At 42.2% G+C, this 27,404-nt stretch overlaps 1 protein-coding gene, 1 long non-coding RNA gene and 1 pseudogene across 2 annotated transcripts in view; 1 reads left to right on the top strand and 2 right to left on the bottom strand.

The window, feature by feature from the left end:
* The window catches only part of PALMD (palmdelphin), a 49,777-nt gene extending 49,215 nt beyond the window's left edge, over nucleotides 1–562 (bottom strand). The window contains exon 1 of the mRNA XM_077905568.1: nucleotides 434–562. Within this exon, the coding sequence (XP_077761694.1) occupies nucleotides 434–478 (45 nt within the window). The 5' untranslated portion in view covers nucleotides 479–562. The remainder of the gene's footprint in view (nucleotides 1–433) is intronic.
* Nucleotides 36–25,769, top strand: LOC144318537 (uncharacterized). Its single transcript, XR_013384544.1, has 2 exons — nucleotides 36–281; nucleotides 25,627–25,769. It is a non-coding gene; the product is annotated as an uncharacterized LOC144318537 (long non-coding RNA).
* Nucleotides 19,193–20,199, bottom strand: LOC144318051 (proteasome subunit alpha type-1 pseudogene; annotated as a pseudogene).
* Nucleotides 25,770–27,404: the final 1,635 nt, after the last annotated feature.

The raw sequence follows: 27,404 nt of genomic DNA, 5'->3' as shown, positions 1-27,404 counted from the left end.
TACTTTTGTCTTGCTTGATGCTTAGTCTAAGTACCACCACGTTCATTCCGATCTGTGAGCTCCCCGGAGCCTACCGCCCCGCCGCTGCCAATAAAAAGTTTCTAGTTGTTTCATTTCTTCTCAGCCCCCCCCCCCCCGCGCCCGCCCCTTTTACAAGACTGTCACTTTCTGGTGCATTATTCACGGTTTTAAAAAGTTTCTAAGTCCAGGATCTGGTTTTTCGTCTCCCCGCCCGGCAAGGACCAGCTGAAGGAAGAGCCCTGCACTCTGGGGCCGAGAAGGTGGGTGACAGCGACCCCCCCCCGGTGCCCCTTCAGACGTGGGCTCGCTCGGGCGGGGCGCGGGGCGCGGGGGGCGCGGGGCGCGGGGGTCGGGGCGCGGCTCCCCGCGGGGTCCGCGGCCGCCCCGAGCAGCCGGGCGGGGCCGCGCTTACCGTGATGGCCTGGAGCCTCTCCCTCACCAGCGCGGCCTCGTCCATTGCGGCGCGTCGGGCGTCCGAGGCGGCGGCGCAGCAGAAGCTCCGCGAGGAGGCCGGGCTCCGAGGTGCCGCGGGCGGGCGGGCGGGGGCGGGGGCGGCGGCGGCACCTGCAGCGCGAGCGCGAGCGCGGGGCGGCGACTGGGGCGGTGCGCGGCCGCCGCTGCTTCGGGGCCGCTCGGGGCGGGGGGGGGGTGCGCCCCCGGCCCCGGCCTCGCCCGCTCGTTGGTGTCCGGGGGCCTGCGCCGAGCTCCCCGGCGCCCGCCCCAGCTGCACCCCCCGCAGCCCGCCGGCCGCGGATCCGAGACTCTGCGGCGAGTTCAGAGCCTCGTCGGGAGGTGAGCGGACATCAGGTGGTCCGCGCCCGCCCCGCCCCGCCCCGCCCCGCTCCCGGCCCCCGCCCCCGCCCGCGCCCGCGCCCCGGTTCCAGCGCTGCGGTCTTCAGGGTCAGGGAGCCACCGCCGCGGTGAACCTGCCGCTGCCCCCCCTCCCCTCCCCTCCTCTCCCCCCGCCCTCCTCCCCTCCTCTGTCCCCCGCCCTCCTCTCCCCCCTCCTCTCCCCTTCCTCTCCCCCTTCCTCTCCCCCCTCCTCTCCCCCCTCCTCTCCCCGCCCCTTTTACAAGATTGTCACTTTCTGGTGCACTCCTCTCCCCCCCTCCTCTCTCCCCTCCTCTCCCCCCTCCTCTCCCCCCTCCTCTCCCCCCTCCTCTCCCCCCTCCTCTCCCCCCTCCTCTTCCCCCTTCCTCTTCCCCCTTCCTCTCCCCCCTTCCTCTCCCCCCTCCTCTTCCCCCTTCCTCTCCCCCTTCCTCTCCCCCTTCCTCTCCCCCCACCTCTCCGCCCTCCTCTCCCCCCTCCTCTCCCCCCTCCTCTCCCCCCTCCTCTCCCCCCTTCCTCTCCCCCTCCTCCTCTCCCCCCTTCCTCTCCCCCCTCCTCTCCCCCCTCCTCTCCCCCCTCCTCTCCCCTTCCTCTCCCCCCCTCCTCTCCTCCCTCCTCTTCTCCGCCCCCCTCCGCCCCCAGCAGGGCTCAGTGTGCTTTAAGCCACAGGGACCACCCTCGGTTGTTTCTTGGCTGGGATTTGCCCGGGGCGCCGCTCTTTCTTGGACCTCATTCAGAAAAGCCACCCTGGGCTTTCAGGAGGTGCCCACTTTGACCTCACCAGTTGTGCGAGAGAAAGGAGCGGGCCTTTGAAAGTGTGAGCAGACATTCTGGGACTCCTGCAGCCTGACACCGTGTGGGTGTTCCCTTGCCCTTTAGAAAAAGAAAGTCAAGCCCAGTGAGACTCTTAGCAGAGGCTGGAGGCTTTACACTTGATTTTGTTTTCTTTCCTCCATGATTTCTTGGATTAAATTTTGATGTAGTAAACCATAGTTACCATCTATCCTGTCCTTATGTGTTTGGCTGCTATCGAGTGCCTTCCAATCAGCATTCAGCTGAACGGGTTAAAAGGAGAAGCCAAACAGTGACCAGATGGTTTAATTTCCTTCGCATTGTTGATCATAATAATAATGGCTAATATTTGTTGAGTACTGTCTACAGACAAATGCTTCACATACTATTTATGGTACAGGGTGCTGGAAGATAGATGCTATTATCCTCATTTTACAAATGAGGAAACTGAGGCTCAGAGCTGTAATTTGCCACATAGCTAATAATGGCAAACCCAGGATTGGCGGACTGACTTTACAATAGCCATTCATCGATGCCTACCCAGGAAATGGTGCAACGGGAAACACAGGCTGAAGGGTTGTGTCAGTCTTTGTGAGAAAGAGTAGGAACCCCAGCCTCCTCTTCTCTCTAGCTCCCAGAACGCTTACATCTGGATGCACACCCTTTCGACAGAACTCCTTGGGAATCCCTAGAGTAACTTAGTGGCCCTAGAGAGAAAAGATTTTTTCCATGTTGTCACGTGGAGCTACACAACCACAGAGTGAAACCCACGTTTCAAGAGCCTGAAATCATACTTGGGAGTAGTTTGTCCTTGTTCATACACATACTCAAAGGAGACGGTTTGGGAAACTAAAGACTTGGAGGATTGATTAAGCATGGGCCAAGTTTGGTTGTTATTGGATGGGTATGTAAGCTTAAAAAAATCAAACCTTCAAAATTTTTGATTTTGTGTATGGAGGTCCTGGCTGAAATTAAATGCAAGAGAGCGGTAGTGATAAATATCTCAGTCAGAATTGCAGATTTGCAGCCCAGAACACATGGGCACTTATCCAATTATTGGTCTGGATCTTTTCCTAAAAACAATTTACCACTCAGATCTCATTTCTGCTATGGGAAAACCCAAAGGTTTTCTAGTGTAGGGTAGGTTTGGATAAAATAAGACCAGGGAATTTAGCAGGGAGCAGAGTTGTGACAACTGATTGGTATCATCATGTCTTTATTCATTTATTTAGTTGATAATACTAATAGTTGCTAATATTTAAAAAGCATTTGTTAGTTATTTTTTCTGCACATGTCTTTTGGGTACTTATGTCACACATGGTGCTAGGTGTTTGGGATACAAGGATGAGCACAATTCCCGCTCTCTGGAATTTCTCTTCAGGTAGGCAATGAAATATAAACATAATAAGCAAACAAAGTAGAATATGTAAGAAGATGATTAAGTTAGTTGGAGTCTTCTTCTTCTTTTTTTTAAGATTTTATTTATTCATGAGAGGCACACAGAGAGAGGCAGAGACACAGGCAGAGAGAGAAGCAGGATCCCCCCAGAGGGACCCAGGATCACACCCTGAGCCGAAGGCAGACGCTCAACCGCTGAGCCCCCCAGGCGTCCTGTTAGTTGGAGTCTTCTGAGGAAACACTTGGCAAAATGAGCTAAAAGTATTAGATTTTATTAGGAGAATGACTCCCTGAGAGAAGATGAGGGAGGTAGGCAAAGAGGGCTGGAGTTGGAGTCTGGGAGAGTGGTCAGACTGCAGTGCAAGTCTGGCTCAAGTGAGGGATAAATGAAGAGAAAGTTGAGTGAAAACAGCCTGACCTGTAGCACACCCTAAGGCAGACTGGCAAGGCCATCAGAAAGTCCTGGAGCTAGGGTGCTGGGTTGCTGAGTCAGTTAAGCGGCGGATGCTTGGTTTCAGCTCAGGCCATGGTCTCGGGGTTATGAGACTGAGCCCTGCAACAACAGGCTCCGTGCTCAGCACTTAGTCTACTTGAGTCTCTCTCTTGCTCCCTCTGCCCGCACCCCCCTCCCCCGCATGCATGCTCTCTCTCTTAAACAAACAAACAAACACACACACACACACACACACACACACACACAAACAAATAAATAAAAATCCTGGAAAAATCCTCTAGCCAAAGTCAGCTACCAGAGAGGTCCCATGTCTCCCAGGGAGCCTGTTTGAGCATTTCTGCCATACTCACCCATTGGTTAGGAGCAGCCCCCGAGAGGCATGGTCTTAATGCAAATCTAGGGATGGATTTCAGGGTGCAACAGCTGGGACCCTTTATTGGTTATGCTTTTGCAATTGGATGTCTGGGGGGCACATTTTTATGACAGCCACAGTGATAAATGCAATGAAAAGAAAATAGAGCAAGGGAGGAGAATTAGGATTGCTAACTTGTGGAAGGTTGCAATTTGGAATTTAGAATGAGAAGGGAGTATTCAGATAAGGCCTTGAAGGAGGGGTGGGGGTTAGCCACGAGTATGCCAGTGGGAAGAACATTATCAGGGAAAGTCTGCGCAAATGCCCTAAGGTGAACTTTATCTGGCATGTTTTAGGAACAAGGCCACTGTGGTTTGACAGGAGGTGCTGCAGGGAATGATAACAGAGGTGGTTGAAAATGCAACAGGTCTCAATCCTTGTAGGGTCTTACAGAACACTGTAAGGACTTTGTTTTTATTCTGTGTAGGGTGAGAAGCCGTTGAGATATTTTGAGCAAAGAAGTGGTGTGACCCAGCATGTTTTGCAAGGATGGAAGTAGGGAGACTTGGTAGGATGCTATTGCTGGAATCCAGTTGAGAAATGATAGCTTGAACCAATGTGATAGCCATGAGGGTATTGGGAATTGGTTGAACTGTGGATATATTTTAAAGTGGAACCAACAGGATTTCCTGACGTTGGATAAGGAGTTTGAGAGAAAGAGAAGATTCATGATAACTCTATGACTCTTGGCCTGAGCAAATGGAATTTGCCATCAACTAAGATAGGGAAGTGGTGAAATAGTTTTATTTTGACAGAGAGGGCAGATACCAAGAGCTCAGTTTTGGACAAATTCATTAGTTATCACATGGTGATGTCGAGGACAAGTTGGATATATGAGTTTGGAGTTCAGGAAAGAAGCCTCAGCTAGATTTATAAAATATATCTCTTAAAAGTCAGCAGGATCACAAAATATCTAGAACCGTAGTTCACAATGCAGCATAATCTATGTTATTATTAATTGTTAACTACATATATATTCGTGACCAAATTCAGATATGCAATAGAACGTGTCTGCTCCCAGATCTCTTGTCAAACTAATTTTACCAGAAGACTTTGTTTGCCAGCCACCGTATATGAGGATGGCAAGGGTTAGAAGTTAAAATCGATGGCCTGACCTTATGTTAGGAGTTAAGGGATATAACAGATTCTGAGCCAGTGCCCTTTCTTAAAATGAGTTCACTATCTGGTTGGAGATGTAAGACATATACTAGAAACAGGTAAGGGACGAAGAATAGTAAATCGGCTGTCCTCGTATTATGATTAAACAAAGTGCTACCTGTGGCACTGTTTGGAACCACCAGAGTATAGCCTAGTGAGTAGTGGTAGTGTGGGGCACAAGCAGTAAATGTGACATGAGTTGAAGAAGATAAAGATGAACGTGAGTTGCAGGAAAGCCACTGCTGGGAGAAAGCAGAATCTAAAAGCCATTTCTAAGTGTGAGAAAGTGTGAGAAGGAGGGAAACATAATGTGATAGAGGATCAGAAAGGAGATGATCTTACGTGGGGCAAATGAGGAATTAGAGAGAGAGATGGAAATACACATTCATACATAGAATTTGATGTTCAGGGAAAATGGAGAGGGGGAGTGGGAGACGAAAGATCCAATTCATATTTTAGGGAAATTAAACTGTTGACTCTTCAGAACATATAGGAAGAAGGAAAGATTAGGTAGGAAGGTACGAGACAAGAAACACGAGTGCCTGTGGAAAGAGTCTAAAACTTTGCCAGTGCTCTGAAGAGATAAATCCCCAGGTTTCTGTCTGTCTTTCAGAAGTTCTGAATCCAGAGGCCACGACATAGGACAAAGTGAGGGGAATAGTACCTATGGTGCTAATTTAAATATTTAAAAACCCCGAAGTGACAGCAATAGGAATGATTAAAAGGGAGGAAGCCAAAAAAGATTTTAGTGAGCATTAAATTGGAAAGAAGAATGAGAAGTTGTAGGTTCCAAATTAAGTACAAAAGGGAAGCTTAGATTAGAGATTTTGGATTGAAAACCACAGAGAGGGGCACCTGGGTGGCTCAGCTGCTTAAGCGTCTGCCTTTAGCTCAGGTCATAATCCTAGGGTCCTGGGATGGAACCCCATGTCGAGATCCATGTGGGGCTTTCTCCTCAGTAAGGAGTCTACTTGTCCCTATGGTCTTAGGCTGTTACTTCGACTGAAACTCACTTCCCCAGATTAACTGTCTGGCTCATGGTCTCCCCTTTTTCAGGTTTTTGGGAAGATATCACCTTCCCAGTGAGGCCTCCCTTGACCACACTATAGATAACCTCGCTCTGATTTTACCAGTTTCCCTCACCTTGTTCTATTTGTTGCCATGGGTCTTACCATCTTCTGCAATACTATAAATTGCACTCTTTTTATGTGTTTGTTTACTGTTTCACTAGAGTGTAAATTTCTAGATAGTGAAAGTTCTGCCTGTGTTCGAAGTGCTTAGAACAGTCCTGGTACCTAGTGAACACTCAACAAATAATTGTTGAGTGATTATTATTATGACCTTCTGTTTGATTGTTCATTTGTGTCAGGTGCTTTATAGGCCTCCCTAATGGATTTGGAAACCAGCGCTCAAAAAGATTAGGTAACCTATCAAGGGTTGGGTATCCAGTAAGCAGTGAAACCAGGATTTAATTCAAAGACTGGCTAGTCCCAAAGGTTCGTCTCAGTCAACTGTATCATCCTACCTCTATTTTTCCTTAGTTGTGAAAGACCCCATAGCATGAGGTTTAACCACATATGTCTTTACATACCTAGAATAGTACATCACGCATGACATGCAAATTTGATCATTTTGATGATTTGTGGAATTGATTTTTTTAAGACTGGACATAGTCTATAGCCATTTTTCCTTGGGAATTTGTCTAAAGATTACAGTATGACTTTTCTGTAAGTGAAGTATTGCAGAGGTATATCAGTAAAAAAAAAAAATTCTACCAACAGATGGTAGAAGAGTGTGCAATTAAGTATGTTGCTTTCTCTTTGAACATTGTACAGCTCTTTCAGGTTGAGTCTCCTAAAGTTCAAACAACTGATTTAGTGGAAAGAATATTTAACTTGTCCAATTGTTGGACTTTTGAGGATGAAGGGGGCAGCTGTTTTCTGAACATGGCTTCAAGTTACCTAGTAGCCTATCAAAAATAGCCATGGATTAAAAAAAAAAAAAAACCTATTAGCAAACCAAACATATGTAGCAAAATAATCCCCCCAGCCCCCATCAAACACAAGGAAATGGTTTTGTGATTTATTCTCCCTCTCATGTGCCCATAACATGAGGTTAATATTTAGTATATTTGGGACCTTTTAGTTTTCTCTGCCTTAATTTACAAATGGACCTGAAAATGATTGGTATCATGCCAGGTATTAGCATCGCTTTCAACCAGAGAAAAACAAGAGACTATACAGTCTGTAATTATCATCCCACCAAGATCAAGGATGGTAGACGCCCCAGCACAATGAGTTCTCTGCCAATTTACCACTCACATGTCTAAACCTTGTGGTACTAATGCCTTTGTGCAGTGTGTACCACAGAGGGGATGAACAGGATCATTTAGATTGAACTTTAAATGTTGTTTTGAGTCAGAGCCTTTGGTGAGGACCGCTGGCCTCATTCACTTTCCTTCCTTTGTTCGCCGAGTAAGGAAGCAGCCCTTCCCTCAGCATTGTTTTCAGGTTGGGGCATTTAAAAAAATGCTGTCCCATGGTGTTCCCTCACTTGATGCTTTCACTCTTAGCCAGTGGATTCAGTGTGATGTTTAAAATATTTGGGTCAAGAAATGTTCCCGAAGTCAAAACTATCTTGAAAGGTGTCCATAATGTGTGATAGCTCATACAAAACTGGATGTCTGACTGGTCCAGTGTGCATCTGTGGGGACTCTGCTGCCTTTTGGACTTGAAAAGTTTGAGCTTTCTTCACTTTTTTGCTATGAAAAACTTTTTTCTTTTTCTCTTCAATTTTATGGTCTTAATTTAAAGAGTACCTGATTTTAAGTTGTAGCATTTGAGTACTTGAACACTTTTGCCCTAGATTTGCACAAAGAAATACTGAGTGGGGTTCCTTCAGTGTAATGAAACATTTATATTTTCTTTTTGCTTCCTCTGTCTATATTTTCTTTTTGCTTCCTCCATCAGTTTGAATGTCAGTTTTTGTTGGTATAGCAAGATGAACACCCTTTTATCTGTATTGGGATCATAAATGCAAAGAGAGAAGTTGAAACTGATCATTGAGGGGCTCCTCCCCAAAAAGAAGCCATTGACTCATAGTTCAACTAGACTTCCAAATTTAGACATAGATATTTCTGGTTGTAATTGTCAGATTTCAAACACCTGTATTTCCTAAGAGGTTTCAAAGAACAGTTTGGCCATCCCAGGAATGCAGTTTTGGAAATTGGATATGGAATTGTAGAGCAGTGTCATTACTAATTGGAAGCTCGGGTCTTCTGGATTCTGATCATTTGTTCATGCATTCATATTTCACAAATTAGTTAAATATCTACGGACTATGTAACCAATATTGTTCTATGTGCTAGAGACAGATGAATAAGACAATGAACTCTTTTTAGTGGAAAAGACAAGAGGTAAACAGAAGACAAGTAAACACTGTATGAAAAGTGCTAGGTCACCAAAGTCAGATTTAGGGCAGAGGGAAGGCCAGAGTTCAGCCAAGTCGTTCTAGCAGAGGTGACAGCTGAGCTGAGTGTTTTATATTTGAACAGTTAGGAGTTAATTAAGCCAAAGGGTAGGGTAGGGTAGGATGTGGGGTAGGACAAGGTAGGATAGGACGTGGAGAAACTAAGGAGAACTAGTACAGTCACAACTCCTGATTTTCTAGACAATCATAGACAAACTGAAAAATCTCCTCAGGTACAGATTCCTTACCAAATGGTGGAGTGGCATACTTAACAAATTATCTATATACAGGCTTATAAATCCCCAGTTTATTATATAAGGCATGTGGTGTTCAAAGACTATACAAATATATTCACAGGTATACACATATTAGAAATAAATGTGTCTCTGTATATTTATTAATGATCCTTAACTAATTCACATACATCAAAATCTTGATTCTCTGCCATGAGAAAGTTAATAAATGCAAGTAAGTGGTTTTGGAATCAGAGAGACATGGTCTAATTTTCTAGCCTTTCCACTTATTAGGTGAGTGAACTTGGAAAAATCACTTAATATCTAAGAGAGTCTGTTTTTTTTGGGTGTAAGCTGGTAGTAATAATAGTTTCCATAAGATTGTTTTGATCAAGGTTAAGTGAATATCTAGGTAAAGTTGGTCATGGAGCATAACAGTTATAAAATAAATAACAACCAATTATTATTATTATTAACTTAACTTAACTATCTTCTTGTACAAGCCAAGGTCTTAGAAAGTCTATTAAATCTTGCAGGCACATTATTAATTCTCTCAGTGCTTTCATATTTATGGATGCATCTTTCTACACATATAACCTAATACTGTGATTGACTTGTTTAGGAGAAAGACCAGGATCTCTTTCCTCTCTGTGAACCAAGATGCTATCAGATGTGTTCATTTCCAATATGGGAAACTGAGGCATGGATGGACTGATTTGGGCAGGGATCCAATTCATTAAATGGTAACATTCTCTGTCCAGCAGTCTTTCCATTAGACTGACTCTAGAAATCTTAGAAGGCTTCCTATGACTCTTTGTCATTATGGAAATATGCTAGAAGCTTATCCAATTAGGTTGGTTTCTAGGCAGAGCCATCAGTCTGAAAGTTAGGGTGCAAGCCAGTTATGTTAAGGTGGATTTACATGGTAAGGCAAGAAATTAGCCAGCTGTCAGCGTGTCTGCCTACAGTCCACTTTGCTATTACGAATGAAGGCTCTGAGGTTTTTGTTCAGTGACAGATTGGATTCCAGACAATTGTAAGCCTGAAGATTTTTGGAAATAAGTGTTTTGAAGGATGCCAACTCAGAGTTTACTTCTAAAATATTTAATGGGTCTCTCTTTGGAGAGATGGCTGCTTTGTAAGGGCCAGTGATTATTGCATGCCTTAGATAGATCTCTAAAAAGGAACCTAAACAAAACCAAACCCAAAAAACCCAATCATTTTCATTTGGAATTTTTTTCTCAGTTTTAGCATAGTATGAAAAAATCTTTGTTACTTCATCATTATATTCTCGTGTCTCCCCTCTCTCCTCTCCCCTCTCCTCTTCTTTTGATGAGATTCTAACTGTAGGAGTTAGATTGCTTAATGTGTGCCTAGGGCAAAGACTGAAAGAATTGCCTTATGCAGTCATGCAGTAGTGTGGGTGGGGTGGGAATTTCAGAGAACACTAAGTTCCAAGAATTACAGTTGCCACAAACAGATCTGTAGGAATTCCCTTAGAGCTGGAGGTTCTTGAGTCCCTACATCCTCTGAAATCTAAAGGTCGAATATTGTGCAAATAGTCACAGAGATAGCTGCCACTCTACACCACATCGATTGCCTATTACCCCTCTTAAAAAACTTTTTTTCAGCAACAAAATTATTCTTTTGTATATATCTAATTTTAAATGTAAAAATATTTTCAGGAGGGAAATTTAAAAACTACTTAAATGAATATTTCCTTCTTTTTTAAGTTTCAAATGTTTCTTATTGAAGTATAGTTGACATATAATGTTATATTATTTCAGATGTACAACGTAATGATTCAACACTTTTATACATTACTCGGTGCTCACTGTGGTAAGCGTAGTCACCATCTACACCATATGATATTGCAATATTACTGATTATATTCCTTTTGCTCTACTTTTCATCTTTGTGACTTATTTATTTTATAAGTGGAAGTTTGTAACTACTAATCCTCTTCATGTGTTTCACCAACACCTCTGGCAACCACCAGTTTGTTCTCTGTATTTATGAGTTTGTTTCTGAGTTTTCGTTTGTTTGTTTTGTTTTGTTAGCTGAAATTCCAAAGGGCAGTCTACTCTGTTGCTCATGGACCTTGGGATTCTTAATAATGAAATACTAAGCTATTATGGTACCACAATAGTAATCAGCCCTCTAAAGGCAGTCCTGAATAGGGGAAGAACCCTAATTCAGTTGGAAAAGAAAGGTCAAGCTAGATGACTATCTCTGGTTAATTTTGTTCAAGGCTTTATTAACTTACTATGGTTGGCCCATTTGACATTTGATCGTTATCAAGCTCTATTCTTATCCTCCTCCTTTATTTACATATCTTTTAGAAATTGGTATAAGTGGAATAAAAATCACATCCTTTTAGGGTGTGGGGCAGATCCATTTTCCTTTCTTTGAATTTACCAAATCTGTGTGTGTGAGGAAGCAAGAAAACGGATTTCATGAAGGCTTAATGGAGTAAGTATTAGGTTTCCTGGAGTTATTGAAGGCAGTCTACTCACTTCCAACACAGCAGTGTAAACACTTTAAATTTTTGTTGAGTTTTGTGTGACTGCTGTATCTTCTCCCCTTTCCCACAAATCTACCAAGTACAAATACTCATGCTGACAAATGGAATGCAAACAAATGGTATGCAATGGGTATACAACGGGGGAAATGTACAGAGAAGGTCTTATAGGCTATTATAATTGATAGCCCCCAAATACCAAGTTATTTATAAAGAGGAGAAGCAGTGACTTTTTAACATAGGGCTCAAAATAAGAAGGGTTTGTCTAAAAAAAAGAATGCAGTGATTCAGTTCTGTGCATTTGTTTATTGAGGATCACTTTTTCCCCTTACGTCTTGACATTCCACCACAGCAAACTGTATGATCTTCCCCTTGGGAACCAACTCAGAGCTTAGCTTTATTTACAAGCTTCATTATACTAAAGAGCAAAATGTTCTAGCTGATTGAATAGATATTACATGGCAGCCCACTGACCTCTCTATTTAGGAGAAATATTCAACTCCTACAGAGAAGTCCTAAATGTTAGCTGATTCACGGTCAGTTTTTCCCCCCCCTTTATTTACTGTAGTCCAAACCACTGATTTCAGTTCCTTCTTTCCTTCCTTCCTTCCATGTATCTCTATTTCAGGTAAGGTTCTGCAATAAACAAAGAAGAGCTTTTGGCTGCTAAGCTCAGCTTTTAAATTTCTCACTTCCATTTGCTTCAAAGGCACCAAATTCACACCACTTTAGAGTTTTACCTTGATAAGAGGATAAAGGTAGAGTGCAAGGTAGGAGGAAGTCCATCTACTAATTTTTGAGAATGCTGTGATTTCAGAGCATTTGCACGTAGGCTCTTAGGGGAAATAGGGAGACAACTGACAAACCAATTCTTTGGCTCTCAGGCTCCAGAAAGTGCTAGAAACACCCTGACTAACCAGGAAACTCATCTTAGCATAGGAGACTGTTGAAAAAACTTGTACCTTAGTTTAGGAGACTGATTAAGTATTGTCAAAGAGGAGAACTTTTAAGTGTACAGCCCAACTGTCTTGGGCTTGAACTGGAAGAAGCTTGATCTCAGATCCTGAGTAAGAGCTGTAAAAACCAACAGAGTATAGTGCCATTAGGGGCTTAATAAGAAACTCTAAAGAACAGGGAGGAGAGGAGCTTCTCTATAGAAGAAGCCACCAAAGGAAGAGCAGAAAGTTTCAATGAAGGACTTGGAGTGTGTGGAGTCCCCTGAGGTCAATGAGAATGGGCAAAGATTGGACTTTTAGGAATGGAGTGTCCTCACAGACTGGGGGCTCAAGAGTCGAAGATTCTTACAACTGCTCCTATATCCCTGCTCTCTAGGACTGATGTGGCCTGGGGAAGAGCTCTCAGCACACAATGGCTCTTCCAGTATCAAAATGTAAATTCAACATTCTACAATTTTTTTTTTTTGGAAGAACAAAACCAAACCAAACCAAACCATGGATTTTTCTAAAGTCACTTTGATAAAGTATTAAAATACTAGCTGAGATCCTTGTTTCCCACAACGATATCATGCTGGTTTTGGACCTTTCTTTGCCCATAGCTCTTGATTCTTTCTGCCAAACCAAGGAGTGACAACACATTTGGAGTTTGTAGCCAACATTCTAGCAGCATGCATAATTAATCCCATATCACGGCCAGTTTTATTTTCTTTCTCTTATCCAAGTGTGCACAGAGCTCTTGGTTATTACCTATATTTCACTCTCTGAGTGAAGTCCATCTTGCTGTTGTTTTAAAGACTTTATTTATTTGACACAGAGAGACAGAGAGAGGCACAAGCAGGGGGAACAGCAGAGAGAGACGGAGAAGTAGCCTCTCTACTGAGCAAGGAGCCTGATGTGGGGTTTGATCCCAGGACCCCAGGATCATGACCTGAGCTGAAGACAAACGCTTAACTAACTGAGCCACCTAGCTGCACCGAAGTCCTCTCTGTCCCTCTCTTCCTTTTAACCTCAGAATTGTTATTCTTGGTAAAATATAACTAAATGAGTTTTAGTGTGTTTACTAATCTACCACCCCTCAAAGTGTTTAGGTCAATCTTAAATGGTATATTTAGTAGTGAAAACACTTCCCATAGTCTAATAAATGAAATGTGAGCTTAAGCGTTAAGCATTCATGCTTTCCTGAACGGTCAACTCATGTGAGAAGTGATCCTTTCCTGAAGGAGCTTGCTTGAAATCAGTAGGCCCATTGTGGGAATTACATTCCACCTGTCACCTGTGTGCCAATTGGTGTTGCGGTGGTGCCTATGTGGTTAGTTGGAAAGGATGAATCACTTGGAGTGACAAACAAAATCTTGGTTTCACACATGTTGCTGGGAATCAAATGACAACTGAAAGTCTCTTGAGATCTGAAACTCTGCTCATAATGTGAACCCTTTCCAATGCCATCCACCTGAAAGAAACAATTGTTGTGGCATAGTTGAATTCATGCATCCCACCAGTACATGGGGGTGTATCTACCATGAACCAGGCACCATACATGGGACTAGTGATAGGGTTCTGAGCAGCATGTGCACTGTTCTACTCTCTTGGGCCTTAGATTTCAGTAGTGGAACACAGACATGAGAAAAGCAAACGCATGGGTCCAGTTCTAGCTAGCATTAAGTGGAATAGAGAAAAGAAAGCAGGGTTTTCAGTAGAGTTACTGGCTGGGGTGGTGGTGGTGGTGATAGGTGGTGAGTGAATTTAGACTAAGCAGTCAAGGAGGGCCTCTCTGAGGAGATAATATTTGATTATTCCAAGCTCAGAACTCTTTTTTTTTTTTAAAGAAAGACTTTATGTATTTATTCATGAGAGACACAGAGAGAGAGAGGCAGAGACACAGGCAGAGGGAGAAGCAGGCTCCTTGCAGGGAGCCCGATGTGGGACTCAATTCCAGGATTCTGGGATCACACCCTGAGCTGAAGACAGCCGTCAACCACTGAGTCACCCTTTTTGAAGTGGATTCCTCTTTTCACAGTTCTGGACCTATGAAATTTAGCTAAATACCTATTTGGCTTTTCTTTGCTCTTTCTAAACTAGCCAAACCTTTTTGTGGTTGCCGTATAAACATTAAATAGACTTGCAAATTGAGCATAGGGGAGAGTTCCTTTCTTTTACAGTAAATATCTCACAACTAGAGAAAACTGCCTCCAGGTAATGGGTAATACTTGTTAAAAAAAAAATAGAGCCTCATGACTTTAATAGCCAGACTTTAGCTTTGAGCAAGCATAGTTAATTGAGACATACTAGATTTTTTTTTCACCAATGAAAAGTGACTTTGCTTTTAGGACTTCAATATATTTAAACCCGTGCCAACAATGTTGGCATGAGAATTACATCTTTTTGATGGCTTTCCAAAGAAATTACCAAACAAGTTATCTTGGTCTTTTCAGAACTTGGCTATGTGAAAAGAGAAGTAATCTGGCTAATTCCAAACTCTGGTGCAGCCACCAGCACCCTCAGAAAATGTATCCCACCCAATGTCCTCATTGTTAAGCCAACTTGCTTGATCTTCCTTCTTTGTACATTTTGATCAGCTACATGGATAATTGGATTCTGGGGCAAATGTTTCAAGAGTGATAGGTTCCACTTGATAGATAGGTACTGATGTACCAGTCAGTGATGCCTTATCTTGTGGGTGGGTGTTAGTCAAGTATTGTCCTCATGACCCCTCCTGTGATGCTTCAGGAGACACTAGGGAGAGGAGCCCAGCTACCTTCTCTCTGAAGCCTTCCTGGATTGATAAAACTAATTTTCCTCTCATGTGGCACCAAAGCCCACACTACTTTTATTATACCACTAAATACATTGTGATTTCAAATGTATTTGGGGATCTGTAGGTCCACTAGAACATGAGATCTATGAATTCAGAAAGTATTTTAATCATCTGGTAGCAAATTCTTATTTAATTTTTTTTTCTTTTTTAATAGAGAGACAGTGAGAGAGAGCAGGGGGCAGGGGGAAGGAGGCAGAGGGAGAGAGTCTTAAATAGGCTTTAGGCTAAAGCAAAAGCCAGCGTGGGGCTTGATCCCATGACCCCAAGATCATGACCTGAACCAAAATTGAGTCAGATGCTTAACGGACTAAGCCACTCGGGTGCCTTAATTCTCATTTAACTCTTAATGTCAAATGTATAAAATGTATTTTTGGAGAATTTTACTTACAGGCTGATGAAGGCCATTTGATGACATTGGGCCCGATTTTTTCACAAAAGGTGATGATACAGCAGTTCTTTTGCACTGGGCTTGAGTATTTGGGTGGAAATGTCACTGCCTTTGCAATGCGACTCTTTCTTCTTTATGGAAGAGCAGATTTTACCCCAAAGACAGGAATATTTGTCAACAAGGAAGTACGGGGTAGGAGAGAAGGAAGCGGGGGAAAACATACTTCTCTTGAACACATGTCTGCTTTCTAATTTGCCTGACATAAATGTGGGGTGCTGGAGTGCACACCTTACATATGTTGGAATCTCTCACCACCTCTCTTTACATTCTTAAAGTTTTATGATTATTAAGCAGTTCTTACGTGCCAGCTACTTTGATAAGTGCTGTGACTTTCTTACCTGGTTTAAGTCTTACAATAGCACTAGAAGATAGGTACAGTTGTTATTTCCATTAGGAATCAAGACCAAGAGTGGTAAGGAGACTTTGCACCAAGTCACACACAAACAGCCCCCTGCAGACTGAGGATTTGAATCCTTTTCTGCTTGAATTTAGAAACTGAAGTCTGAACATTGTGCTCGGAAAACTCTCCTAAGTTAGTTTATTCCATGCATATTTCTGCTGGGAAGGCATGGGCAACCTCGGGCAATCAGCCCCAAGACAGTGATGAGTGGATTTAAGAGCCACCTATGGTGGGTGATTTAGCAGCTGGGCTCAGCTCGAATTTCAGGGAAGATAAAACTTCTTTCAATGTTTTTCAAATTCTTCTTTCCTGTAGTCTATTTTGATGCTGTCCTGCAGCTGTCCAAAGCTCACCCAAACTCACGTGAAGATTCTTTCTTTAAAAAAAAATGACTATATTGAGACATAATTTGCATACCATACAATGCACCCATGAAAGTGGCCTTCTAGTAGATTTAGAGTTGTGTATTCATCATGACAATCAATTTTAGAACATTTTTGTTATTCCAAAAAAGAAATCACGCCCCTTAGCCATCACTCCCAATCTCCCTGTACTCATAGCACTAGGCAACCACTAATGTATTTTCTGTCTCTAGATTTGTCTATTCTGAACATTTCATAGAAACAGAATCATACAATATGCAGCTTTTTGCTTCTGACTTATTACGTGTAATGTGTTTTTTTTTTAAAGATTTTATTTATTTATTTGAGAGAGAGAGAGAGCATATGAGTGGGGAGAGGGGCCAAGGGAAAGGGAGAAACAGGTTTCCTGATGAGAACAGAACCTGAAGGGGCTCAAGGGGGGGCTCACTCCCAAGACCCTGAGATCATGGCCTGAGCCAAAGTCAGACACTTAACCTGCTGAGCCACCCAGGTCTCCCTTCAGTATAATGTTGTTAAGGTTCATCCAAGTTGTAGCATATATCAGAACTTCAGATCTTTTTATGGCCAAGTAATATTCCACGGTCTGGATATGCCATATCGTATTTATCTATTCATCAGTTGATGGACACTTGGCCGTTTCCACTTTTTGGCTCTTATGAATAATGCTGTTGTGAATGTCTCTCAAAGTTTCTTATTCCATCTTTTCATTTCTTTACTCAGAACTTCTCCTTGCTCAAATCTAAGTTCAGAGACAGGAGAATATTAGAATGGTCTAATTATCAGAATTCACACTGAGGTGTAGATGACTCATGTACTACATGCATTTTAGGAGAGGAACGTTAGAACTCAAAGGGACTTCAAATTGGTGAAATAAATGCAGATGGTTCTTGTGAGAAATGAAGCCTTCCCTGTGCCCTTTTCTGACACTGGCTGCTGCCCTGTCACTGTTTGCTCCACATCCACAAAATTCCCAAAGAAGCAATGTAGCAGTCACTTCTGAAAAGCTGTTGATCCTTTTAACAGTTGTGTGGTTAGCCCTCTTTTCATTTTCTTCTCACATTATATTTTTCTTCTCTATAGTAATTTTCCTTGGGTAAATAAAAAGATTATTACTCTGTGTTTTGTCACTACTCACATTCACAGTATCTTCATAGTCTCTTCCTACTCCGTGACAACCACTTTCAATCTTCTAGCTCACTCCTTCTAGGATCATGATTCCAACAGTTTGATCCCACCCAGATTTCTAACGCATTGATCCTACTATCTTGTCACTGTCACTTCTTGATGTCCTCTTTTCCATCTTGACCAAGCTTTAATTCCATTTGCAATCAGTATAGTTACCCCCAATTTTCTTGCTTGTGCATCAGTGGTATTCCTTGCTTAAGCCACTAATTCTCTCTATTACACCGCTTCACCAGGGAGTCTTGCTGAATCTCAGCAAGACTAGAGAAAAACAGACAACTGTGCCTGACTATATAATTCGTTCAAATTTATTCCATTGTGAATTAGTGACTACCTTCAAGTGAGCCTCCCAAGTTTTATGCTTTATCCTTAATGCTGCCTGAAAATGATGATTCTCTGTTCTCTTTCCCACATTTCTGGTTAATTTTTCTCACATCTTTCCTCAAACTTCGAATACCTCCTCTGTCAGCCTTAATCACAGTTGAAAGGTAATTCTCCATCTGCATCCATGCTTTCTTACCTACTATAAAAAAGGTCATTGACCCAACAATTCTTCCCTCTCTCTCCTGCTTCATCAATTTTTCACTTTCTTGGAACTCTAGTATCAATATGCAAATATGCAATATACAAATATTCTATTTCCTATCTTAAAATGAATAATGAAAACCAGAGCCTTCTACTCTCTCTACCATTCCTGCCAGTCACCATCCCATTGTTTGGTTTTCTTTTTTTTTTTTTTTTAATTTTTATTTATTTATGATAGAGAGAGAGAGAGAGAGAGAGAGAGAGAAGCAGAGACACAGGCACAGGGAGAAGCAGGCTCCATGCACCGGGAGCCCGACGTGGGATTCGATTCCGGGTCTCCAGGATCGCGCCCTGGGCCAAAGGCAGGCGCTAAACCGCTGCGCCACCCAGGTTCTTTTGCAGCAAAATTCTTTGAAGCACTTGCTTTTATCCACTGCCTTGTTGAAATCTCCACTAGAAAAGTTCATTTGTATCTCCAACAATATATCCAAAATATATCCATTTGCCTCCATCTCGGTTGATGGCAAAACCACCCTTTTAAGTGCTCAGAGCCAGATTCCTACAGTGATCCCTCATCTTTTCTTTCTCTCTTGCCTCACATCCAATTAGTCAGAAAATCTCATTTACTCTACCTTTAAACTGCATGCTTTATCTGATCAATTCTCATCATCTCCACCATTAGCACCCTGGTGAAAGCCCATGATTGTCTCTCCCTCCTAATTAGTCTCCTTGCTTCCATTCTTGCTCCTTACCATTTGTTTCAACAAGGATTGATCCTTGTAAAGCATAAATCAGATCATGTCAGGCCTCTGCGTAAAACTCTCAGTCTAAAAGCCAATATACTAACAGTGGCCTACAAATTCCTGTACGAACTGGGCCCCTTATTCCTCTCTGACCTCATTTTCTATTATATTTTCCCTCCCACTCAGACAAGCGCATATGCTCTACCTCAAGGTCTTTGCACAGGCCCACTTCCTGGAATTCTCTTCCCCTGGATACACATGAGACTAGCTCCCTCCCTGCTGTAAGCCTTTTTGAACATTACCTTCTCGATGAAGTACAGTAGGCCACCTTATTATTTATTTATTTATTTATTTATTTATTTATTTATTTATTTATTCATTTATTTCACAGTTATTTTTAAAACCACAAAGACACTATGTTCTTCATATAAAAACATTAGTACAGGTAACTATACTTTCTAGAAAATGATTATATAGACCCTCTCAAAGAAAAATGCACACCATTATATGGTTCAGACAAGTTACTTGGGAAAAACACATCTGGACTGATTCCTAAAACATACCAGAAGACCATGGTGCATCTTTTGGTTCAAAGTATAGATTACTGTCATCAGTAAGGGCTCCTGCATTCTTACATATTTGGTAATACACATATAGACTGGCTTGTGACTTAACGCTCCATTGGTTCATCAGCCTTTTCTGCAGGTTCATCAGCAGGTTGAGCAGGCTGTGCCTTTCTCTGTGGTCTTTCTTCAAGACCTTCCAGGAATGGAGATACATCATCATCATCATAAATCGTAAACTCCAAGTCTTTACCAACAATTCCAATGGAAACATTCTTTGTAGTTAGGTCCTGTTCTGCAGGAAGTGTCTCTTGTAAGGCATGCAGACCATGTTTAACCAGTTCATTCAAATTGCACTCCATAAACCCAGACATATGTCTCTCTAAGTAAGTACCAGCTGATTGAGAACGGGCTCCAATGGACATGGCTCTACAGTCAAAATAGTTGGCAGATGCACAGGTTTGGAAAATGTGAGGGCCCATATCATCATAACCAGCAATAAGTAGTCCAACACCATATGGTCTCTGGCCATACCATTGTGTTGGTATCTGGGTCTTGCTTCCAATTAGAGATACAAGATGAGACACAGCAAGAGGTCTGTCAAATACAAATCTGGAATCCAAACACTCCTGGTGCATAAAATTACATAACAGTCTAGCATCAGCAATAAGTCCCGCAATTGAGATACCAATATGGTTATCAACATGGAGAATTTTCTTCTGATGAGCTGCAAGCTCTGACTGTGCTCTCTTCAATGCAACCAACACTGCATGGGTTTTTGATTTCAGACCAACTGTGGCTGAACCTTGTTTGACAGCTTCCATTGCATATTCAATTTAATGAATCCTGCCCTGAGGGCTCCAAACAGTGACGTCATCGTCATACTGGTTGCCAAACATGGTTCAGGTGCAGTCCGGCTGCGGCCTCCCGCAGAAGTAGTGGCTTCAGGAGCATGGCCCAGGCCACTCTATTTAAAAGCACATAACGTCTCCGCCCTGATCTTACCTGTTCTGTTTTTGCAAGATGTTTGCTACCTTCTAATACACTATATAATTTTTCTTTTTTTAATGATTATTTTTGTTGTTTGTTTCTTTCCACTAGAATGTAAGCTCTATGGAGTCTGGGATTTTTTTTTTTTTATCTACAGCCACTCAGTGCTGGCTCATAATAGGTGCTCAATAAATATTTGATCAATGAATTGATCTGAGAAATTGAGAAATGCATTCAGTATCATCTATTAAATTTATTGATCAAGTTGTTTTACTGTGTGAAATATCAATTTTCTTTGAAGGTCTGGTACTAGAATCATATATTAAATCTGATATATAAAAAAAATAAATCTGATATATATATCATATATATGCTTTAAATATAAAAATATGCTTTATATATTAAATCTGATATATATCATATATATATGATATATATATGCTTTTATTTATTACCCCAACTGCTACCCTGTCATAAGGTTTTGTTGAAATGGTTAAGAGTTTACTCCAGAAAAATCTTTGTTTTAGCCTACATTATATTTAAAAGCAGCATTCTTTTGTTAACTAAGACCTAAAATCATGCATTTACTCTAAAGAGAGAAGTTTGAAGAGGTGGTATGAGCTTCATGCCTTGGAATTTGACATTGAAGACTCCCCGGAATCCTCCCAACTGCTGGAGACCTAGCTGAGAGCTAAGAATAGTGCAGAACGTAAACTTCTATAGTAGCAACTGTGAAAGGAATTTTTAGAAGCAGCATGAGACTATAGCATTGTCAGAGAGTTTGAGAAATGGCACTCTTTAATTGTCAAAAGTACATATTTTTAATTATGTATTTTACTATGCTAAATTCAAATGGAAAAGCTTGTAGGATCCTGCTTCCTGGTGTCATTAATTATCTCTCTTCATTCATGTCTTATTTAACATTATTATGAGGGAACATAGAGCAAAGGTCTATATTTGGCAAAAGACTTATGCTTCTTGCCACATTTTGTAGGAAGACCATCAGGGCTTCCCAGAAATGCATGGGGCAGTTTTATTTGACATTGGATTGTAACTTGTTGAATTCATTTTAGACTCAAGATCCTCATTTTTGCTTGCAAGCTTTCAGGGTGGGTTCTAGGAAAGTCTAGGAGAATCTGGGAAGTAGTATTGGTTTTGGTTTCCTTCTAACTGCCCTTCCAGCATTCTTCTGTCAGCTTTCAGCATCTTGATCCTTGTGTCCACCTTGGTCATGGGGAATCCCACAGAGCCCCCCGCTTCTCAGGAAGTGCCTTTTGCCCTGGCTCAACCTGGCCCTTCCCCTTCAGTGGAAACCTATTCTTAATTGGCTGAGGGCTGGCCCAAAAAAAATTAGTCTACATTTTTTCTTGTGAAATAAGGAAATTGGTCTAGATGATATCCGAGATCCCTTCCTGCTCTAAAATCTTGTGATTCTATGATTCTGTCTCTTTTCTGGGCAAAATGAAAACTACTGATTATATTTTCCTTGAGAAAATATAATATTTCCATCCTGTTTGTGGAAATATTCTTTTTGTTTTATTGATCTCTCTCTTTTTTGTATTCTCAGAAATATTATCTGGACTTAAAAAGAGTATGTTTCATAGAAGATAGGTCTGTCTCAGACCTAGTCTCTGGGGTTTCTATTCAAACCCTTCCCTGGGACCTAGGGGCCGTTTGATGGCAGGGTGTCAGTGCATGTCCCCCTCTTGGTGAATGCATTGCTTTGCAGCCAGCTTTGGCATGTGCTGTTCCACTTTTGGGCTCAGCATGGATCACTGAGTCCTCGAGAGGACCATTTATTGAAAGGTAATATTACTGGCAAAATTATGGTTTGATAACCATGGTCCTTGCAGGCAGTCTTTGTCAGAGCATCCCACAGACAAGAAAGAAGTAAATGAGTGTTATTGTCCACCTTGCCACCCACAGGCCTCTGCTGAGATTAATTGTTGGCAAACTGTCCCTAAGATCCCTGGCTATAAAGCACTCTAGGGAACGCAAAAAGATTATAGTCCTTACCCTGATGGAAAGCTGAGCTAATTTTGCCTGGATCTGACCCTCTGGTTCCAGGGAATCTAGTTATTCCAATCCTGTCACTAAGATGACACACTCTAACAATGACATCGAAGAGTGTGATTTGCTGCTCCTCAGGTGCTGGCCCCCCAGCATTTATTTCCTTTCGAGCTCACAGATATTTCCCTGGAATTTAAAACGCCTTCTGAAATGCAGGGCCTTCCATCCTTTGTCAATCATCCCTGCTTTGTAGCTGGTCAGTGGCTGGAGCCAGAGCAGGAGGACAGGCCATGTCAGTCATGTGAGTCTGCAGTGAGGCACAGGGCAGGAGCCACAGGGGAGAGGCTAGGACGACAGGTGCAGGCACCCAGGGCACAGACAGAACAAAGTTCTCCCAGCAAGGGGCTGGGGGAACCCAGGTGAACTACCTGCAGAGCAGGCTCATTAAGTTTCATATTATTTTCCAGAGCTTTCTTCTTTGCTTCTATGTGACTGGCTGACACTCACAGTCATGCTTGATTAGAGTATTACTTTCTTTGTTACCAAGGCAGTTTTATTACCAAAACTTGGTGAAATATTATAAAGAAAACTGTCATGATATGTCACTTAAAGAGGCCCAGTGAAGGGAAATAGATTCTTCAAAAGAGAAGTGATTTCTTTTCTTTTCTCTTTCTTTCTTTCTTTCTTTCTTTCTTTCTTTCTTTCTTTCTTTCTTCTTTCTTTCTTTCTTTCTTTCTTTATCTTTCTTTCTTTCTTTCTTTCTTTTAAAATTTATTTATTCATGAGAGATACAGGGAGAAAGGCAGAGACATAGGCAGAGGGAGAGGCAGGCTCCCTGTGGGGAGCTCAAAGCAGAACTCGATCCCAGGACCCCCAGGATAACAACCTGAGCCCAAGGCAGATGCTCAACCCCTGAGCCACCCAGGGGCCCCAAGAAGTGATGATTTAGATGAAGGTTTCTCGGTACTGATGCTGCTGTCTTCGTGATCCCGAAGGGATAGGGGACGCAGCAGGGGAAGAATTGGGAATACCAGTTTTAGTTAAACATTGGTGTCAGCACAGGGACAAAAGTGGGGATCCGCGGTTAATTAGACATGAAATGCTTGGGCAGTAGTCCTTTATGCAATAGCTCTCAAAGGGCCTGGCATTTCCTAGGGAGGAGAAGGACCTGAGAGTTATTTTAAAATTCTCCCTGCTTCCAAACAGTCAATCCTCAAGGAGTGCCCTTTGTTGAAGTCCTTCCTACCACCTGAGTTGGTGAGTGTTAAAAAAATAGGCTTGCTTCCAAGGCAGCATGTAGAGTAGAGCACGGTTGCCCTCAGTGTTCACCTGCCCATATTTCTTTGAGGAGACTTGCCCTGCCCTAGGCCCTCTCATGCTTCTGAATGGCAGAGGTACTCTGCACACTCTGACACTGTCTTCAGGACTTTGATGTACAACCGATGTGCGAAACGTGAGTGAAGTTTGGAAGACAGGACAAGGAAGGATTTGTATGTCACAGTATCAGCACGGAAAACGCACATAGTATAGTGATCATACTTTATTCTTCCTGAAGTGATCCTGTCTCTCGTGCTACCCCACTGGAAATTTCCCCCTCTACAACCACTTGTCTTTTTAGTTTTTCTTCACTAAAGTTGCCTTGCCCTGACTTGCTTGCTCTATTATAAAAGACCTATTTATAACACATAGAGCTCAGTGAGGATTGGAAATCTTGACTCATCTCTTCTCACTTTTAATAACTACCTAGGCTGAAGATTTGCCTCTTGACAAAGTACTCTTGACGGTACTCAATTTTTGCTCTGGGAAAGGGAGAGTGACCAAATTTTATTTCTGTGGTACTAGTAAGAGCTAGAAATTATTTTGAAAACAACAATATGCTTAGCCCATATCTCTGAGATTCCCACCAGCTTGAGATGCATTCTCAAATGTAAAATACTAGTGATAATAACATTTAGGGAGAACTTGCTATGTACCACATAGTGTATGTTCTTTACATATATTGAAACACTCAATTTTTACTTTAGGATGAATCCTATTATTAGCATCACCTCAAGGGAAAGGCTAAATTGTTAGTGATCTGGGTTCAGTGCATGGACCAGGAGTTAAAGGAGGGGAGGGGTGCCTGGGTGGAGTATCAGTCAGTGAAGTATCTGATTCTTGGTTTTGGCTCAGGGAATGATCTTAGGGTCTTGGGATCCAGCCCTGCAATGGGCTCTGTGCTCAGTATGAGTCTGCTTGAGATTCTCTCTCCCTCTCCTGCCCCTCCCTCAACTTATGCACCCAAGTGTGCTTTCTCGCTCAAATAAAAAAATAAAATCTAAAAAAAAATGTAGGGGAGATTGATTCTGAACAGCATGTGGTAGATGCCCCTTTGGACCAGCTGCCCTGGTAGGAGGTTGTTCTGGGGACAATGGCTAAGCATATGAGAATTACAGAAGAAAAGCATTGAAATGCAAGTGTAGGGAAACGCTGTGGTCATGACTGTCATCTGGTCCAGTATGGACGTCACTCCAGCAGTGGATAGTTGTTCAGCTGGTGCGGGAACTCTGACAGTGAGCCCAGCTATGATGCTAGTGGACTGATGTGCCTTTTTATTCTCTCATTTCCCCAACATTTGGGGGTTGGGAAATGACCCTTGAATTGAATTGTGAAAGCCCTTGGAATTCTCAGACAATTCAGGATTAGGATGGGCTGCCATTTTCAGGAGATGGATAGCAGACTTCCTGCTGGGGCCAATGCAGTTTCTAGCAACGAGCTGGAAAAGTAAAGGAGGTCTGACTGTATTTATACCAGAAGCTGGAAGAAGGTCTTACATCCCTGAATAGAGGTTACTATGGGTCATCACCTTGTCCAGAATTCTCCAGTTCCCGCTGCAGATGGTTAATACCTTCAATTCCTCTTACCAGTTTCCAGTGTTTTTCTAGCTGTTCTTCTGGGATTCAATATAGATCTTCTGTTGGATCTAAGAAGTCTCATTTCTGTTTCCTGCATATGCTGTGCTTCCTGACTTGAAGCTTTGCTCCTGATTTATTCTGTGGCCTTTGAAAGAAATATTTCTTCGCCTCCCACTATCCAAATTGTACTCTTCCTCCACTAAAACCCTGGGTGCCCTTCATGAAGCTTTTCTTTAGTGCCATGTATCTCTTCTTTCTTTAAATTCCTGTTGCATTTGCTATCTACATTGTTCCTTTGTTTCCATGAGAATAAAGTGCTAATTATCATGAATTACCTACTCTGTATATTTATATCTTTTCACCTTAACAAAGCTTTAAATTCAGAGAAGATGGGGCTTACAAGACTTATTATTTCTTTTGTTCTCTCCACAGGGCAACTTTGATCAAAGGAACAAAAACTAAGCATTGAATCAGAAGACCTGAATTTCCATCCTGGCTCTGCCATTTCCTAATTATGACCTTAGGTGACTTTTTCAAGCCTTAGCTTCTTCATCTATAAAATGGAATTAATTATAGCTGTCTTCACACAGTTACTGTGAATATTAAACACCAAAAGATATGTGAAATTAAGGGTGCAAAGACCAAACACAAGTAAATTACTAAGAATATTTGCTCATAAAATCTTTTTTTTTTTTTTTTAAGATTTTACTTATTTATTCGTGAGACACACACACACACACACACACACACACACACACAGAGGCAGAGGAGACACAGGCAGAGGGAGAAGTAGGCTCCCTGCAGGGAGCCCGTGGGACTTGATCCTGGGTCTTCAGGATCAGGCCCTGGGCTGAAGGCGGAGCTAAACCGGCCCGAGCCATCTGGGCTGCCCATAAAATCTTTTTTGAATGAATGACTATTACTACAACCACACATTTCTAAGCACAGGAATATATGCCATTTCAGTTGCCTTATTAGGGATGCCGGACTATCTCAGAACACTGGGACTTCATTTTAAACTTCCCCATTAAAACTTCATTAAACTTCCTTTGAGGGATCCCTGGGTGACGCAGCAGTTTAGCGCCATCCTGGAGACCCAGGATTGAATCCCACGTCGGGCTCCCGGTGCATGGAGCCTGCTTCTCCCTCTGCCTGTGTCTCTGCCTCTCTCTCTCTCTCTCTCTCTCTCTGTGACTATCATAAATAAATAAAAAATTAAAAAAAAAAAAACAACTTAAACTTCCTTTGAAGCATTATTTGCTTTCCTATGCAGCCTGGGCCTTGTCATTAATCGCATCAAAGATGTGATGTTTGTGTCATGTTTGAGTCCTTTCTCCTGCCTACCTCCTATATTTCTAATTTTGCTGTATTTGTTATCTATGGCTGTGTAACAAATCACTCCAAAATTTAGTGGCAGTGAAAATGGTAATAATAATTTATTATTTCTCATTGTTTTGTGGGTCAAGAGCTTAGGAGTATCTCACTATATTGTAGTCAGATGTCAGGTGTGGCTCCTGTGACCTGAGGCTTAACAGGGGTGGAAGATCCACTTTCAAGGTGGTTTACTCATATAGCTGTTAGCTAGGCACTTCAGTTTGTCTCCCCAGGCCTCCTCACATGGCTGTTTGAGTTTCCTCATGGAACTGTAGGGGAAGAAAAAAAATCTTTTTTCCTTCTACCTTTCTAGGTTTTAACTGGAGCCCCTGTAACAAGAGACAGATTAACAAGAGAAAAACAGTTTATTAACATGTATATCTCATATACACATGGGAAAAATTGGGGGATGAGTAATCAAAGAGGTGGTTAGGGCTTAGTTTTAAATACCATCTTTAGCTGAAATAGAAGAAGAAGGGTTTGGGGGAGGTGAGTTATGGGAAAATGAATAGGAAAAGTATGATAAATAAGGGTAAAGTTTATTATGCAGACTTAAGTGGCTTCTCCATTGATAAAGAGTCTTTTGTGATTTAGAATAATCTTCCTGGTACAAATGGGGAGACATCTTTACAATGAAGATTTTCTTTATAAATCTAAATTTGCCTTGTGGAAAATCTAAAGGTAATTTCTACTCTATTTTCAGAGCTTCTCTGGTGTTTACTGTTTCTCAAAGTTAACTTGATGCCAAAGAGGCATGTTTTGAGGGTGGTGCATTCTGGTCTCCTCCTGTATGACACTTGGCTTCCTCCAGAGTAAATGAACTGAGAGAAGCTGAA

This window comes from Canis aureus, chromosome 8 (assembly GCF_053574225.1).
Source record: "Canis aureus isolate CA01 chromosome 8, VMU_Caureus_v.1.0, whole genome shotgun sequence".
Classification (NCBI taxonomy): Eukaryota; Metazoa; Chordata; class Mammalia; order Carnivora; family Canidae; genus Canis; species Canis aureus.
The sequence above is the reverse complement of the archived record's forward strand: the minus strand, read 5'-3'. Positions and strand labels throughout refer to the sequence as shown.